Consider the following 19,194-nt stretch of genomic DNA (forward strand, 5'->3'; position numbering starts at 1 on the left):
AGTTCATATTCCCACCAGCATTGTAGGAGGGTGCTCGTCTCTCCACACCCTGGCCAGCATCTATAGTCTCTTGATTTGTTTATTTTAGCCACCCTGACTGGCGTGAGGTGGGATCTCAGTGAGGTTTTGATTTGTATTTCCCTGATGATGAGTGATGCTGAGCATCGTTTCATGTGTCTGTTGGCATTTGACAAAATACAGCCCCCTTTCTTAATAAAAACCCTTGAGAAAGTCAGAATAGAAGGAACTTACTTAAACGTCATAAAAGCAATTTATGAAAAGCCTACAGATAATATCATCCTCAGTGGAGAAAAATTGAGAGCTTTCCCCCTGAGATCAGGAACACAACAGGGGTGTCCACTCTCACCACTGCTGTTTAACAGTGCTGGATATTAGCCATTTTAGACTTGTCTCTTGAAAATACTTATTGGAATTGTGCTAGAAAAGTGAAGTTTATGTCTTTATTCTTGTAGACTCCTTTAGTAAGCTAAGTGGTTAACACCTGAAGAGGCAATTTTATTTGTATTTGGTTTATTACAAATAGCATTATTTATCCCACATTAAATTTCAAAACCCAGAAAATACTTTTTTCCCGATATTAGATTACAATGATTATCATCAACCATTTAAGTTGATGTTATTAAGTTTTTGAGACTGACTATATATGGGGCACATTTATTTTAGTTTACCAAGGGAAGATTGAAATATTTACACTGGATATGGTTGGTTTTACAAGATATATCTGGCTTACAATTGGCTTAACACCCTCTTGTGTTGGTGTATGTGGCTTTTTTTTACTTTGGATGTTGTGTCAAAATAAAAGTTTAACCTACAAATAACTGTATTTACAGAGTTGTATTGATGAATAAAACAGAAGAAAATGGAATAACCGGTGTACCTAAATATGGACTTGTTGAATATAGAGGTCTCAAAATTTAATTGCATTTCTCTTAATTTTTTTTTCAGAAAAATTCTACAGAGATTCTGGAATATTCATCAGATAGTGAAAAGGAAGATGACTCAGAGAATGTCTTGGTCATTGATTCAGAATCCTCTCCCAAAAACCACATGGATTTTGGATCTGATGTTAGAGAGGTAAAAGAGAAACTAGTAAGACAGAAGGTGAAATCTGGAGACACCACTTTGTACGCGCACCAGAAGCAGACATTTCCCAGGACTCCAGAACCATCAGCAAAGAAGAAGTTTCTAAGGTTATATTACATCTCTTTAAATACTTGTTTAGAGAGTTGTTATGTTTCTTTAAAAATCCAAATCCCTGAGGCATCTGGGTAGCTTAGTTGGTTAAGGTCCGACTCTAGGTTTTGGCTCAGGTCATAGTTCATGGGTTTAATCCCTTCATTGGACTCTGTGCTAGTAGTATGGAGCCTGCCTGGGATTCTCTCTCTTTCCTTCTCTCTCTGCCCCTTCCCGGCTGTCTCTCTGTCTCTCCCTTTCTCAAAGTAAATAAATAAAATTAAAAAAAATCCAAATACCTAAAATGTGAATTTAAAAATACTTAACTTGTTTACTTGGAGAGCAAACTTGGCAGAATAGAATTGTAAATTCAGTAAGCAGTTATAGCAGTTGTAACTTCTGGCTGTGAGTAAGGGAACGGTTCATCCCAAGTCAAGCGTTTACTGTCTCAGTCATAACAGCTTATGTGACTGCCTTTCGTAGTGGGACGGTTTGAGTTTATCAAATTGTATTGAGCATCAGTGTTACAGATACTTAGACAATGAAGACAAGTAAATGACTATTTCTGTTTTTGAAAAAAGTTTAAAGAAGAAAATAGAAATATATTTAAATTACTTTTACAAGTACAGTTACAGAGATTATCCAAAGGAATACTTGGAAATACAAAGATGTACGAGAGAGCAAAGACACAGCTAGGGAACCAGCTGGTATGTGTACGGAGAACCTCCAGGGCCAGGCCATCGAGGCCTGAGGCGAAGGGGCTGAGGGTGTGCCTTGTAAGAGCCGTGAACCAACTCTGTGTAATACATGGTCTCTTTGGTTTTTTTTTTTTTTTTTTTTTACATTTATTTATTTTTGTGAGACAGAGCATGAATGGGGGAGGGGCAGAGAGAGGAGGAGACACAGAATCGGAAGCAGGCTCCAGGCTCTGAGCAAGCTGTCAGCACAGAGCCTGACGTGGGGCTTGAGCCCACAAACTATGAGATCATGACCTGAGCCGAAGTTGGACACTGAACTGCCTAAGCCAGCCAGGTGCCCCCTCTTTGTGTTTTACATTAGAACAAAGCAATGAAAATAAAATTTCAGTGAAAGAACTTGTGGGAAGCAGTGCCACAAAAGTAAACTTAGTTGAGAGTTTCAAGAAAAAGGAGTTTCCTTAGAAAGAGTAATGTGGCGATGAAAAGCACAGGTTGTGGATCTGTTTCAAGAAATGGTGACATAAAGAAGGGGAGGATGTAATGTATACTGAGGACCCAGTGGTGTAAGAGTGGAGACAGTGCTGTCACTTCTAAGACTCGGACTTGAGGTGAGAGGTCGAATGTGGAGATGAGCTGCTAGTGGCTTAAAGGGGATCTTGGGTCCAAAGAGACATCAGATGAAAGGTGAGGCCTATTTAGAAAGTAACGAGGAGGACCCAGTAGAGAGAGGGCAGTTGGGAACAATTGCTCTGCCCGTGTCCAGGGGAAGGAGGTGAAGGAGGGCAGGCGGGGGAGGAGAGGCCTGTCTTGAGCACAGGAGTAGAGGGAAGAGCGTAAGGAGATGACAGAGTCCAGCAGGAAGGATGTGGCATCGTGAGCTTGTTGATGCTTATTCACCATACGTGTATGCTCATAACCTAAGATAACTCAGAAGGTATAATGCCCAGAGTGGAGAGGTTAAGCCTCAAAAGAGAACGGTGGTAGTTTGTAATAGTCTTTGGGAAGAACAGGAAAGGAAGATAATTAGAGGTATTTGAATGTCCTTGTTTTTGAAGTTAATGCCACGTAATTACAGAAAGCCACGTCCACAGCCCTATTGAGGGCCTACTATGTGCTGGGCACTGTTGTGTGTTCTGTGTGAAGAGGATGCCTGATGAAGATGCAAGAGGTGAAGTGGAAGTAATGTCAGAAAGAGATGAACTTTGTGGAAGGAAAGCAGAAAAGGGGACCGAGACTGGTCAGCGGGCGGGGGGAAGGGCATTTTGTGGAGCTGACGTGGCCTGACCTGAAGCGAGAGGGGGGGGTTTGTCTTCTTTTCTTTTCTTCTCTTCATGAGGGAGGGAATTGTTAGCCTCTTTCTCTATTGTGAATCAACCATCTACATTCTTTGTATAGTTGATTTACTGGGTCTGAGTTTTTATTATTGTTTTGCTTCTGTCCTCTCAAACAAAAATTGGAGGCTTTTTCCCACTATCTGTTTGGCATTGAATTCTTTTGTAGACGTATTTGGCAAGAATGCATGAAGGTTTCTATTTTGTGTGGTTAGTTCTATGACTTGTTCATATTCTGTCACTCCCCCCTTTTACTTTTAAAGTAGAATGTTGGTCTGCATTTTAGTAGTAATTAATCTCCTTTTACATTTATTGTGTTCTTTTTTTTCATTTTGTGAAAATATAAATGATAGAAAGCACTGTTTAAGGTGTATAGCGTAATGTCTTGACTTACATACATTGTGAAATGATGGCCACCATAAGTTTAGTTAACATCATCACCTCAAACGGATACAAAGAGAAAAAAAAAGATTTTTCTCCTTGTGATATAAGATCTTATAGGATCGACTCTAAACCAGATTTCCAATATACTATACAGCAGTGTTCATTAACCACCGTCCTCGGCATCTGTATGTTACATGTCCAGTACTTACGCACCATGAGAAACTTGTGCTCCTTGGCCACGATCCTCCGGTTCCACCCCCACTGCCACCTCTGGTTACCACAACTCTGATCTTTTTCTCTGTGACCTTGTGGTGTTTTTGTTGTGGTTATTGTTGTTGTTTCAGAATACCACATACATGTGGGATCATACAGTATGTGTCTTTCACTGTCTGACTTATTTAACTTAACGCTCTCAAGGTCCACCCATGTTGTCATGAATGATAGGAGTCCCTTCTTTATTGTGGCTGAATAATATTCGCCTGTGTGTGTGTGTGTGTGTGTGTGTGTGTGTGTGTGGAGGAGGACTTCAAGGGATGGGGAATGAGATGGATTGGAAGACTGGTGGCCTAACGCCCAAAGATAAGGCCTCCAGGGGATGGCTGGTACAGCCCTGGAGGTGCTCACTGCTGGGGTAGGGATGGGCTGTTCCTCTCCCTCTGTGCTGCACAGCTGTAGTATAAGGGAGGCTGTAAAATTGTGAGCCTCCACAAAGAGCAAGACTGGCCCTTCCTGGCCCCCCATGTCTAGTGTGTGGAACAGAGAGGAGAGATGGGAGTTGCAGTTCAGGATCACAGCCTATTCTTATGATAAAGTTATTTTCTACTTGTCTATTACATCTAACAGAAAGCAAAACTTGAATACATTATACTACATTTATTTAAATTATTTTGTCCTCATTTTATGTAGCTTATTAAAAATATTTCAATGAGCTTTTTTGGGAAATGTTGGAATATTTTTGAATCATTCTTTTTCACTTCATATTGGTTTTGTAGAAATGTTTAGCCTGTTGGATTGATGCCAGGATTATTTTCAGATAGGTTACCAATCAATTTTTTTATATAAAAGATAATTAGAATATCTCAACTTGGTTAGTGAATTTTTTATTCTGCATCGGTGTTTTGGATTTTATCTGTGAATAACTTTCCTGACTATATTGACAAGAACCATTTGGAGGCCCCGATCCAAGATGGCCATATAAGAACCTCTTGGACTCCCTTTTCCCATGGACATGCCAAATATGTAGCTACACATGAAGCAGTTCCCTTTGAACGAAATCCAGAAACTGAGCAACTCGTATACACTGGATGAATTAGAAAATAGCCACATTGAAACAGGTAGGAAAGGGTAAGACACAGTCTAACCATAAATCCCACCCCAGGCATAGTCACATACAATAGGTAGGGAATTCATAACTCCTTGGTTTTTCATGACGTGCAAAGAGTTTGAACTCACCCTATAGCACCCCAGTTTTTAAGACTTTCCACTGAAAAGATGATCCTCTAAAAAGCATCTGGCTCTGAAAGCCAGCAGGACTTGTGTACATAATACCCACAAGACTATAGCAAACAAAAAATAGTTACTAGCCTGGCTTGGACTTGTTGTTTTCCCTCCAGGGCTCAGCACAGAGGGAGTAGATGACACTCATCTTCCAGTGTTTTCTTGAAAGCTGCCTAACTTAAAAGACACAGCTAAGTGCCTACTGCCATCCTCCTGGAGGTCAGGGAGATCAGCAGATGACATCTCCCTGCACATTCTAGGTCTCCAGTGTCTCCCAGAGGGTATATCTCTTGATCTCCTGGCCCTAATAGCCAGAAGGACTTGTGGTTTCTGGGTCCCACAGGATGGTGGCAAATAAGGATGCAATTCTTACCTGACTGTCTCTTGAAGACAGAGCAGAAGGAGCAGAGAAAAGTGCCCAGCTCCCAGTCTTTCCATGAAGGAGGTCTAGCTGCCGGGCTACTTTAAGAGCAGCTTTTAAGCAGCCTATATCTAGGTGCTGACTGAGATCCTACTCTTTGGCACACTGACAGGTATTCGACCTCCAACTACCGGCAGCCACTAGGAACCGAAAATGCAGCTTTGACTTCCACAGAGGTTTGGAAGACAACTCAGAAAGAACTCAGGCCAGCCTGAACAATAAGGTTCATCACCTACACAAGATCACTCTATAAAGACTCCGAGAGGTGGCTATTTTACCTAATGAATAGAAATCAACACAGAGACTCAAGAATAATGACGAAACAGGAATATATTCCCCCAAAAGAGCAAGAAAAACTCCAGAAACAGACCGTAGTGAAATGCACATAAGTGACAATGAAAGGGCAATGGAATTCATCTAAACATAGGAACAAAACGAGAAAGGAATGAAAAAGCCTGGAGATACTTAAGGGGCTTAAAGGATACCATAAAGTGGATGAATATTTATGTTATGCTTGTCCCAGAAGGAGAAAAGAGACAGAAAGGAACAGAAAGCTTGTTCAAAGAAATAATGTCTCAAAACTTCCACAATCTGGGGAAAGAAGCAGGCCTCTAGATCCAAGAAGTTCATTGAGTTCTAGATAAAATGAATCCAAGAAACCCATATGAAGTGACATAATTATCAAAAATTAAAGAAGAGAATTAAAAAAAATTTTTTTATGTCTTTTATTTTGAGAGAGAGAGAGAGAGAGAGACAGAATGTGGATGGGGAGGGGCAGAGAGAGAGGGAGACACAGAATCAGAAGCAGGCTCCAGGCTCTGAGCTAGCTGTCAGCACAGAGCCTGATGTGGGGCTCAAATCCACGGACTGTGAGACCATGACCTGATTCGAAGTCAGCCACTTAACTGACTGAGCCACTCAGGTGCCCCAAGAAGAGAATTTTAAAAGCAGCAAGAGAAAATCAACTTCTTATGTACAAGGTAACCCTCATGAGACTGTCAGTGGATTTTTAGCAGGAACTTGGCAGGCAAGAAGGAAGTGGCATGACCTATCAATGTTCTAAAAGTAAAAAAGCTACCAACCAAAAATATCCTACCCAGAAAAGTTGTCTTTCTCAACTGAAAGAGAAAATAAGAGTTTTATACACCTGCGAAAGCTAAAGGAGTTCATCAACGTTAGCCTAGCCTTAGAAGAAATGCTAAAGGGACTTATTCAAGCTGAAACAAAAGGACACTGGTAACAGGAGAGAGCATGAAAGTATAAATCTCACTGGTAAATGTAAACATATAAATTTCAGGATATTCTATTTTTTTTTATTTTTAATTTTTTTTAATGTTTTTTTATTTATTTTTGATACAGACAGAGACAGAGCATGAGAGAGGGAGGGGCAGAGAGAGAAGGAGACACAGAACCGGAAGCAGGCTCCAGGCTCTGAGCTAGCTGTCAGCACAGAGCCTGACGCATGGCTTGAACCCACGAGCGTGAGATCATGACCCGAGCTGAAGTGGGAGGCTTAACCGACTGAGCCACCCAGGCGCCCCAATTTCAGGATATTCTAATGTGTAGTCGTGGTGGGTAAATCACTTATAGTATGAAGATTAAAAGACAAAAGCATTAAAAAATCTATAACTGCAAAAATGTGTTAATGGTTAAACAAGGTAAAAAGCTGTAACTTGTGACATCAAAAACATAAAGCATCATAAGAGGGAGGAATAAATAGAGCTCTAGTATGCATTTGAACTTAAGTTATTATAGCTTAAATATAAGATGTCTTATAAACCTCATGGTAACCACAAAGCAAAAACCTGTAATAGATATAAAAAAGATAAAGGGAATCAATACAAAGAACTGTAGAAAATCATCAAATTAAAATGGAAAAGACAAAGAGTAGAAAGGAACAAATGTATTACAAAAAAGCCAGAAAACAACAAAATGGCAACAGTAACTCCAGATCTATCAATAATTACTTTAAGTGTAAATAGATTAAGTTGTCCAATCAAAAGACAGAGTGGATGAATGGATAAAAGAACAAGACCCAACTATATGCTGCCTATAAGAAATTCACTCACTCCTTAAAGGATCATATGGACTGAAAGTAAGAAAATACAAAACCATATTCCATGAAAACGGAAATCCAAAGAAGGCAGGGCTTGCTATACTTATATCAGACAAAACAGACTTTCAGCCATAAACTATAACAAAAACATGAACATTTTGTTTTCGCAAAGGTATCAGTTAATCAAGAGGATATAACAATTGTAAATACTTATATACCCAACATAGAAGCACCTAAATATATGAAACAAATCTGACAGATACTAAAGAAGACAGAAATACAATATTAGAGGACTACAGCACTCCACTTTCAACAATAGCTAGGTCATCCAGGCAAAATCATTAAGGAAACATTAGACATATAGACATATCAGATGGACATAACAGAAATTTATAGGACATTACATCTAAAAACAGCAAAGGACACATTCTTCTCGAGCACCTGGAACATTTTTCAGGATAGATCAGATAATAGGCAACAAAACAAGTCTTTAACTTGATTAAAATCATATGATGATTTTGGGAAAAGATAAAAAAATAGACAAAGCCTTATCAAGACATACCAAGAAATGAAAAAGAAAGGTACAAATAAATAAAATTAGATATGCAAGAGGAAGCATTACAGTTGATACCACAGAAATACAGAGGGTCATGAGAGACTACTGTGAACAATTACACACTGAAAAATTGGACAACCTAAGAGAAATAGATAAACCCTAACAACATACAACCTATTAAGACTGAAGCAGGAAGAAATAGAAAATCTGAACAGATTACTTGTAAGGAGATTGAATCAGTAATCAAAATACTCTCAACAAAGAAGTCTAGACCACAGGTGCCTTCACTGGTGAAGTCTACGTAATAATTAAAGATGAACTAATACCAATCCTTCTCAAACTCTTTCAAAAAGTGAAAGAGGAGGGAATCCTTCCAAACTCATTTTTCAAGGTATTACTCTGATACTAACATCAAAGACACCACAAGAAAGGTATAGACTAGTATCTCTGATCAACATAGACATAAACATCCCCAATAAAGTTTTAGCAAACCAAATTGGAAAAAGGTTCAATGGTCAACTGGATTGATTCCAAGAATGTCAGGATGGTTCAACATACACAAATCAGTCAACATGGTATACATACCACATTAACAACATGAAGAAGAACAGTCATAGGGTATCTTGATAGAGGCATAAAATGCTTTTGACAAGTATCAATATCAATTCATGAGAAAAAGTGCCAATAATTTGAGTATAGAGAGAATGTACCTCAACACAAAAAGGCCACATATAGTAAGCCTACAACTGACATGATATTCCTATGATAACAAAAAGGACAAGGATGCCAGCTCTTGTCACTTTTATTCAACAGATAACTAGAAGTCCTAGCCACAACAGTTTGGCAAGAAAAAGAAATAAAAGGCATTCAAATTGCAGAGGAAAAAGTAAAACAGTCCCTATTTACAGATGACATGATATTATATGTAGAAAACCCTAAAGACCATCAACAAACTGTTAGAATTAGTAAATGAATTCAGTGAAGTTGCATGATAGAAAATCAGTATACAAAAAGTAGTTGTATTTTTATATACTATCCAAAAGAGAAATGAAGATAAAAATCCGAATTACAAAAAGGTGAAAATACGTAGGTAGAAATTTCACCAATGAAGAAAAGTACTGTACACTCAAAGTACAAGACATTGATGAAAGAAATCAACGAAGACAAAAATAAATGTGCTCATTGATTGGAAGAATTAATATTGTTACTATGTTAATACTGCCCAAAGCAGTCTACAGATTCAGCGCAACCCCTTGCAAAATTCCAATGGCCTTTTCCCCAGAAATAGAACAAACAATCCTAAAATTTGCATGGAACCAAAAAAGGCTTGAAAAAGCCAAAACAATATGGAGAAAGAACAAAGCTGGAGGCATCACACTTCCTGATTTCAAACGATATTACAAGGGAGTAGCAATCAAAACAGCATGGCATTATTGGTATAAAAACAGACATATATTTCAATGATCATAATAGTCCATTTGTATATATGGTCAATTTCTTTGTGACGGAGGAACCAAGAATATACAATGGGGAAAGAACAATCCCTTCAATAAATGGTTTTGGGAAAACTCGATAGCCACATGCAAAAGAATGAAACTAGACTACAATCTTATGCCATACACAAAAACCCACTCAAAATGTATTAAAGATTTGAATGTAAGACCATAAACCATAAAACTTTTAAATGAAGACCTGGGGTAAGTTCCGTGACATAGGTCATGGCAGGGTTTTTAAAAAAATTTTGATGCCAAAAGCAAAGGCAGTGGAAGCAAAATTAAAGTGGAACTGCACCAAGTTGAAAAGCTTCAAAACCACAAAAGAAAACCATTAACACAATGAAAAAGGCATTCTGTAAGGGAGAAAATATTTGCAAGTCATATATCCATCAAAAGATTGATATCCAAAATACCTAATGAACACCTACCTACAACTCAATAACAAAACAAAAACAAAAACAATCCAACTAAAAATGGGTAGAGGAACTGAATAGATACTTATCCAAAGAAGACATACAAATGGCCAACAGGCACATGAAAAGGTGCTCAACATCACTAATCATCAGGGTAATATGTCAAGACTCAGTGAGATACCACTCACACCTGTTAGAATGGCTGTCCTCAGAAAGACTAGAGATAAGAATTCTTGGTGGGGATATAGAGAAAAGAGAAACCATATGCACTGTTGGTAGAAATCTAAATTGGCACAACCACTAAGAAAAACAGAATGGGAATCTCTAAAAAACAAAACAAAAAAACAGAACAAACTTATGATCCACCAATTCTTTCAGTAATATATCCATAGGAAATGAAAACGGGATATCAAAGAGGTATTTACAGTCTCATGTTTATCATAGCATTCGTCAGTATAGTTAATATGTGGAAACAAACTCAGCCAGTGGACAAATGGATACTAAGATGTGGCGTGTGTGCATGCATGCACATGTACGCATGCGCGCGCGCACACACACACACACACACACACACTGGAGTATCACACAGCCATGAGAAAGATGGAAGGCCTGCCATTTGTGACAACAAAGATGGGCCTTGAGGCATGATGCTAAGTTAGATAAGCCAGACCAAGAAAGACAAGTACTGCATGATATCACTTATAAGTGGAATCTAAAACCAAAAAAGAAGAAGTTAAACTCCTAGAAACAGAGAGTAATAAAGTGGCTGCCGGTGCCAGTTGTGGAAAATTTGGTAAAATGGTACCAGGTACAAGATGAATAAGTTCTGACGATTTAAAGTAAAATACAGTAATAGCTACTATCTTTGAACTTTGACAAGCTGTAGTAGTTTTCAGATTGTTTGAAGAACAATAAAATCTGGTGTTACTATAAAAAGAAATTAAAGTAAAACACAAGGATTAATGTTGATAACATTGTATTTTATAGTTGAAATTTGCTAGGAGACTAAAGCTTCAGTGTTCTCATATACACACATGAAAGTTAGGTATGTGTGGCAATGGATTTGTTAATTAACTGGATAGGAGGAATCCTTTCACAATGTATACAAGTATCAAATCACCACAATGTATACTTTAAATATCTTAGTTTATTTGTCAATTAGACTTCAGTGGAACTGTAAAAAAAAAAAAAAAGAAAGAAAGTAAAAATTAATTTGCATGTACACAAGCAGGACCTTCTTTTTAAAAAATATTTATTTGTTTAGTTTACTGTGAAGTTTAATATAGTTTATTGTCCTTATAATACCTAATGATCATCCAAACAAGTGTCCTCCTCCATACCCATTGCCCATTTTCCCCTCTCTGCCACCCCCCATCAACCCTCAGTTTGTTCTCTGTATTTGAGAGTCTCTTGTGTTTTGTCTCCCTCCCTCTCCTTAACTATTTTTTCCCCCTTCCTCTCCCCTATGGTCCTCTGTTAAGTTTCTCCTGTTCCACTTATAAGTGGAAACATATGGTATCTGTCCTTCTCTGCCTTATTTCACTTAGCATAATAACCTCAAGTTCCATCCATGTTGCTACAAATGGCCATATTTCATTCTTTCTCATCACCATGTAGTACTCCATTGTATACATAAACCACATCTTCTTGATCCACTCATCAGGTGATGGACATTTAGGCTCTTTCCATGCTTTGGCTATTGTTGACAGTGCCGCTACGAACACTGGGGTGCATGTGCCCCTGTGCATCAGCATTTCTGTATCTCTTGGGTAGATCCCTAGCAGGGCTATTGCTGGGTCATAGGGGAGCTCAATTGTTAATTTTTTTGGGAACCTCCACACTGTTTTCCAGAGCGGCTACTCCAGTTTTCATTCCCACCTACAGTGTAGAAGGTGAAAGCAGGGCCTTCTTGAACCTCCTGGATGACTTTTTTAAAAAAATAATATAGGATAGGTTTTCACTGAAATTATGATTGTTGATTAGAGGGGGTGGTGTTTCCGTTCCTAAGCTTTGGTGCATCTGACAATAACTTCTCTGGGCAGACTGGAGCAGAGACATTCTGTGAAGCACTAGTACATCTCCTAATGACTAGAAAAGCAAGCTCAAATGCTGATTCTATCTTATAGCTCTAGATATTTCAACATACAAAGAACTGTTGCACATTTGTTTTTATTCTTTTTACTTTTCATCTTATAATTCCTACAGTTTTCTTATGAGATTTTATAGTTTACTCGGGGGTTGGCCTTAACCATATACTGCTCTCTGATTGCATTTTGTCTTTTTTCCCTTTTCTTCATAGTCATAGGATTGAAAACCAACATTTGACAAGTAACTGTCTAGATCATTGTACAAAGAATACACGGTTTTGCTTTTTTTTTCCCTTGTGTTCATTATGAATTTCTTTTTAAGGGGCAGTAGGTAAGTGGATGGACCTCGAGGGTGTCACACTAAGCGAAATAAGCCAGGCAGAGAAGGACAGATCCCATATGTTTGCACTCACAGGTCTAACAGGAGAACAGGAGAAACCTAACAGAGGACCATGGAGAGGGGAAGGGGGACAGAGAGTTGGGGAGAGAGAGGGATGCAAAACTTGAGAGACTATTGAATGCTGAAAATGAACTGAGGGTTGAAGGGGAAGCGGGAGAGGGGAAAAGAGGTGGGGGTGATAGAGGAGGGCACTTGTGGGGAAGAGCACTGGGTGTTGTATGGAAACCAATGTGACAGTTAACTACTTAAAAAAAAAAAAAGAGGCAGTAGGTATATCATTGAAGCTCGACTTAGGAACTCTGGAGACAGACTGCCACGCTGTGCCTCCAGGTGTGCCACTTAGCACATGTGCCACCTTCCACGGGTGTCTGATTTCTCAGTGCCTCACAGTATCATGTGTAAAGATGAGGATGACAGTGGTACCTACTGTTACAGTGTTGTTTAGGGAAGGAGTGTAATGAGCTACTGTCTGTAAACAGAATGACATGAAGAAGAGCTTACATGTATATTAGGTAGAGGTAGACGTGTATGTAAGGTTGAGGTTCTTTGGCTTATTTGTGATTATGAGAATTTTAAAAAATTGTTATATTTACCACACATTCAGAAACAATAGTGCCTGTAGGAAAACAAGTGTCTATATAAAAACAGAGTAGGCAGTAATGGTAGCATACATAAAATGTATGAAAATAAGATTTTTCATACATTTCAATAGAAAGAGCATATAGGGTGCAAGTACAAATCATGATGAAATCATAATACCAATGACTAATATCTCTTGAAGGGTTACATGCCAGGCACTGTGCTAAGTCTTTTCTGGTTTCAACAACTAGATCCTCATCTGGCTAGTTACGGAGTTTCCTTAACCTCTCTCTAAGCTCTCATTTTACTATCATCTGTGAAGTAGTTACTGATATCTGTTCTTAATAAAGGTATATTACTAGAATAAAATGAGATAATGGAATGAAATGATCAGTGAGCTGGTACATAATTATATGAAATAATATATTGATAAATTATGTATAATCATAACGGTGATTAACAGCTGATCCTAATTTCTCTTGAGAGCACAAATTTTTAGGAGCTGCTGACTTCTCTAACCATAGGCAGTTTATGGAATTAAAAAAAATATATAATATATATGTTTGTATGTGTTTATAATATACATATCAATGAGTTTACATATTATATATCATTTAATAATATATTTTAGCATAATATAAGCATTATGTTAATATATAAGATGATTCTTACATTATATTTATTATACAAGGATGTAACAGTGTAATTATATAACAAAGTATAGTTTTAACATATATAATGTATATTATATATAATATATAAATATTAGTGTAATATTTATGTATTAGTGTAATAATATATAACAATATTATATATATTATTCGTTGATAGGTAAGGGTTTTTGTGAAGTATGTCCATTTTAATCATCTTCTTGCCATACATGGAAGTTGTTTTTGTTTTTGTTTTTTTATTTTTTTGTTTTGTAACATTGGTACCTTTGTGATGTGCTTGTAGTTAATACTCAATTGTCTTTGTGGTCCAAATAATGCACCCATACCTAAATTCTCTTATTTGAGGGTTCTGCCTATCAACAGTTTGTGGGTTTTATTCTTGACTACAATTCGGCCTGCGCTTTAATTGATATGTTTTGTCTCTGTCTGTTGAGTAGGCTGTAAGGCTCCCCTGTGGCGTGGCTCACGGCCTTCTTTGTGGTGCTGGCTTCTAGCACTTTGCTAGGTAGAGCAGGAAACAAGTGATCAGTATATGTTGGTGGAATAAGTAAATCTGGAAAGAGTAGAAAGAAAGTCAAATTGATCTGAGCATAGCTTGTATTTCTAAGAATCAGGAAACTGAGCTTCCAAGAAATCTTAAAGATTATTGACCTAAGAGGACTTGGCCTCTAAGAAGATTAACATAATGCCAATAATTAAAAATTTGCATGTTTTATCTATTCGTCTCTGGCTGGAGAGTATAAAATACAGATGTTCCAACTATTCTAATGCTTTTCTTTTAACTAACTTAACACATTGTAATTCATTCAACAGAGGCGGGCTAGCAGAAAGACTAAATGGACTGCATAATCGAGAGAGATCCCTCATTTCTTTATGGAGACATCAGTGTGTTTCTTACCAAAGGACACTTTCAGGTAAGGTCTGCACTGACATCTGAGACTCTGGATAAAGAACATGCCAATCAAAATTATTTTTTGTTAAGATATATTAATTTGATTATTACTGTTTTCATGACTTTCTTTTTCTCCAGGTATCCTATGGGTCTCAGAAATTGTTCTGAAAGATGAGTCCATTCTTATAGGGTCTACTGATCCCTCTCTGTAGATCTTCTCACAGTTCTATAGAAGACATACTCTTGATATGACATGGAGAATTCTGTATTAGGACTTTTTTTTTTTTTTTGCTCTCAGTCATAGCTTTCAGACTTTTGTGACTGTGACCCCTAATAAGAAATACATCTTATATAATCTCCCAGTGAACATGCACGCACACATAGCCCTGAAACATTTTATAAACAACGCTAACCTTAATATGTGTGATGTATTCTGCTTTGTCTTTTATTTTCCCCATAATCCTAGTCTCACTAAATTGACCTAAGTCCCTTCCAGTGAGTTGCAAGATGTAGTTTGAAAGTTGCTACTGCAAGCGACTGAAATCTTTGTTTTTAAAAAATTGTTTGATGTTAAAAATATTTCATATACCTAGCAAAGCTCTCTCTTCTGTGAGACTGTGTTCTTTTACATGGTTTCTTGCTGAGTGGTATCTCCATTAGGAGTGGGAAAAGAGGTAGGTGGGAATGGTCATCTATTAATAGTTTTTTTTCTCCAGGGTGCCTTGGAATATGCATTTTAATAGGGTCACAATTTATTTTGGCACATGTTAGCGTGCAAAATAGAGCAAGCATGCTAGATGAAATCCTTAACCAGTATGTTGTCAACTGTTGCACAGTTCCCTGGACGACTTTTTAATTCTGATTTTGTTCATTGTCTTTAAAATCCTTCCCAGCTGGCATCTGGCTGGGTCAGTTGGTAGAGCATTTCACTCTTGATCTTGGAGTCGTGAGTTCTAGCACCATGTTGGATATAGAGATTACTTAAAAGTTTTCAATCTTAAAAAATAAAATGAAGTAAAATTCTTCCTAGCTATCTTTTAGCAACTCTCTTCTCTCTTTCACAGTCTTGTATGAGAGAGTATTATAAAATGACAGATGTTATCAGGATGACCTGATACATCTGACCCAAGAATACTTTTTTTTGGGGTTATAGGATGCTCTGAATCAGCCCATTGTTAAATTTATTACTTTGTATCTTTTTAAATATAAAATGATATTAGAATAATCATCTTCACAACTCCTTTCATTAGTCAGAAAGCCAGGCATGCATAAAGGTTGACAATGAGTTGTATTACTCAGGGAAGTCAGTGTGACTCTGGCTTAAGCACAAAGAAGAATTTAATAATATTCATAATTGAAAGCCACAGGGAGAAAATTTTATTTCAGGCCTATTGGTTTGGAAAGATTGACTGGTCTTTTCCACATGGTAATTCACAACTTTGAGTCTGATAAGAAGAATGCTTCTCTTCTAATATTTTATCAGAAATTCTAAAGTGATTTTCATTGATCTACTGAGACATGCACCCTCCTTGAACTAATCACTGTTGAGGTGGAGCATAATAAATAGCACTCTAGTAGCCCTATAATTAACTTGGGATCTATTTCTTTTAAGACTTATTTAATAAAAATCAATAAGAATCCTTTGTGATTTTATAATATCTCATTTTAACCTTTCAGTAATCTTCCAAGTTCTACTATAAATATTTACATGTACATACTTAACCTCTCAAGTGTGAATGTCCTTGACTCGGAGTCTGTTGCCCTTTACCTCTAGTTTCTGTTTAACTTTGTGTCACTCATCAGTTTGAATTTAATTTGAGGTTTTATCCATTATACATTTCTTCTGTTCTGCTTCAACCAGAAAAAATATGGCCCTGCCACCTAACTTCTCAAACTTCCCCTTCTTTCCTGTTCTGCTTTTGCCTCTGTTCTTTTGAAGTAATTATATACGAGGATGGGAAGCTTGGATTTCTTTTTGACTGAATAGAAATATTTGACTTGTTTGATTTCAGTGAGGCAACTTTTATTTCTTAGTGATTTGGATCAACTTTGTTTTGAGAGGTTGGGATGGGGTTATGGGCTGCAGGACGGAAAAGACAGGACGGGAAGAATGCAGGGTATGGGGAGGGTAGCAAACAGTGACGGGAACGCCCAGCTCTCCCTTGGAGTCCGGCCACTGCACGCTTAAAAAGCCAGACAACTGAAACTGCCATTTATATGCTACACTAGTGCTCATGCCACACCTTTTTTTCCTTTCCCTTATGAAAAGGTAGAATTGTAATTGTTGAGGGTTCTTAGAGATCTTCTAGTCCAGGCTTCTCTTTGGGGATGGAGAGGGTATGTGGCCTAAAGAGGGAAGTGACTTGCTCTGATTATTCAATTAAAGGAAGAAACAGGGCTAGAACCCTAGCTACCTGACCACGAGTGTCATGTTCTTTCAGTGGTACCACATCCTGCCTCATGAAAATAAAATTTTTCGCTTCCCTACCAATTTGTTGTTATTTATTTTTTTTTTTTGAGAGACAGAGAGACAGACAGAAAGAATGTAAGCGGGGTAGGGGCAGAGAGAGAGGGTGCCACAGAATCTGAAGCAGGCTCCAGGCTCTGAGTTGTCAGCACAGAGCCCGACGCAGGACTTGAACTCCAAACTGTGAGATCATGACCTGAGCCGAAGTCAGATGCTTAACCAACTGAGCTACCCAGGAGTCCGTCTACCAATTTGCTCTTCATATTATATTGATGATTAAACAAACACCCAGGTTGGACTTTATATGTCTAGTAAGGTTTCTATTCTAAATTTTTGTTGACTTTATATTCTTAAAATACTGTAAATATTCTCAAGGTGAGGGGAAGCCTCTGTCTTTTTTTTTCTCTTCGACATTGTCCTTTTCACTGTTGTATCCCATGGAGGTTTACCATATGGCAGTACAATGCTGAGGGCTTACTACATATTAAATTATTTAGTATGCAAAATCATGCACTACAATTCACCTTGCTTTTCTTCTTTTCCAGATGAAAATTTTGTAGATTGAATATATGGTATACATGTGTAACCCCAGGTTTGATGTTATCTCTGTTGTCCTTGTTCTTAATCAGTAATCTATGTGGGCCTCCATTAGATTATCCGCTTGGGCAGGAAAGAGAAAGGATTAAGAAGGCAAATGATTAAGGAACCAGCATAATTAGAAATATTCACACAAATGTCATTTTTGTTTGGGGAAAAGGTAGTCGTTCAACATGTAGTTTCATATTGCATTCTTGAGACAACACTAATTTAAGAAGCATAGGATGTAAGTTTGAAGGTTATATAAATTATGAATCTTATGTAGGATACCCTTAATTCTTAGGATTTTGATAGGGAGGTAGCAGACTGTCTTCTTAATTATTCATGTTAACATATAATAGAAATCACTCTACATTGTTGTCCTATCTTCTCATAGTGAATTGACCGAATTACAGAATACAGAGTGTCTTCTAGAGGTTGGAATAGAAAAATACCAAGTCACACAAGTGTGACTGGGTGCCTGGAATGAAGGGAGTGGATATGACTTTTTATTTGGCTCATAAGCACCAAATAGCTTATTTGGAATGTTCCTTATAATTTTCCTTCTTTTTTTTTTTTTTAACTATTATTTATGTTGAGAGAGAGTGAGAGTGGGGGAAGGGAAGAGAGAATCCAAAGCAAACCATGCGCTTTTAGCGCTGAACCCAAAGCAGGGGGCTGTCTCACAAACCATGAGACCATGACCTGAGCTGAAATCAGGAATCAGATGCTTAACTGACTGAGCCACCCAGGTGCCCCATAATTTCCCTTTTCAAATTTGGGGATAGAGGTTATATAAATTATACAACAAATAAAAGACAAAAGCAAAATAAAAAAATAAAGAGCTAGAAACTAATCCATTAATTTGATATATGAATGGCCCATTTCCAATAGATTTTTCTCTTAAAGTCTGATCATTTTTAGATTTGGATTTTATTTTTTGTTTCTTTCTCTTACATGAATTTCTTATTTTTGAGATCTCTTAGCCTCTGCTTGGTGTCTTATAGTATTTTTTTTTCAACCTTTTTTTTTTTTTTTTTTAGGTAGGGTTTTTTTTTTTTAATTTTTAAAAAATTCTTTATTGTCAAATTGGTTCTCATATAACACCCAGTGTTCTTCCCCACAAGTGCCCTCCTCCATTACCACCACCTCTTTTCCCCCTTCCTCCCCCCTTCAACCCTAGGTTCATTTTCAGTATTCAATAGTCTCTCAGGTTTTGCATCCCTCTCTCTCCCAAACTCTCTTTCCCTCTTCCCCTCCCCCTGGTCCTCCATTAGGTTTCTCCTGTTCTGTTAGACCTATGAGTGCAAACATATGGTATCTGTCCTTCTCCGTCTGACTTATTTCGCTTAGCATGACACCCTCAAGGTCCATTCACTTTCCTACAAATGGCCATATTTCATTCTTTCTCATTGCCATGTAATACTCCATTGTGTGTGTGTGTGTGTGTGTGTGTGTGTGTGTGTGTGTGTGTGT

General features: G+C 37.6%; 1 protein-coding gene across 1 annotated transcript in view; it reads left to right on the plus strand.

The window, feature by feature from the left end:
- The window catches only part of SPIDR (scaffold protein involved in DNA repair), a gene marked incomplete at its 5' end in the record, with an annotated part of 427,634 nt that overhangs the window by 129,131 nt on the left and 279,309 nt on the right, over positions 1–19,194 (plus strand). The window contains 2 exons of the mRNA XM_029923996.1: positions 967–1,211; positions 14,597–14,697. Coding sequence (XP_029779856.1) covers positions 967–1,211; positions 14,597–14,697 — 346 coding nt within the window. The remainder of the gene's footprint in view (positions 1–966; positions 1,212–14,596; positions 14,698–19,194) is intronic.

This window comes from Suricata suricatta, chromosome 15 (assembly GCF_006229205.1).
Source record: "Suricata suricatta isolate VVHF042 chromosome 15, meerkat_22Aug2017_6uvM2_HiC, whole genome shotgun sequence".
NCBI classification, from domain to species: domain Eukaryota; kingdom Metazoa; phylum Chordata; class Mammalia; order Carnivora; family Herpestidae; genus Suricata; species Suricata suricatta.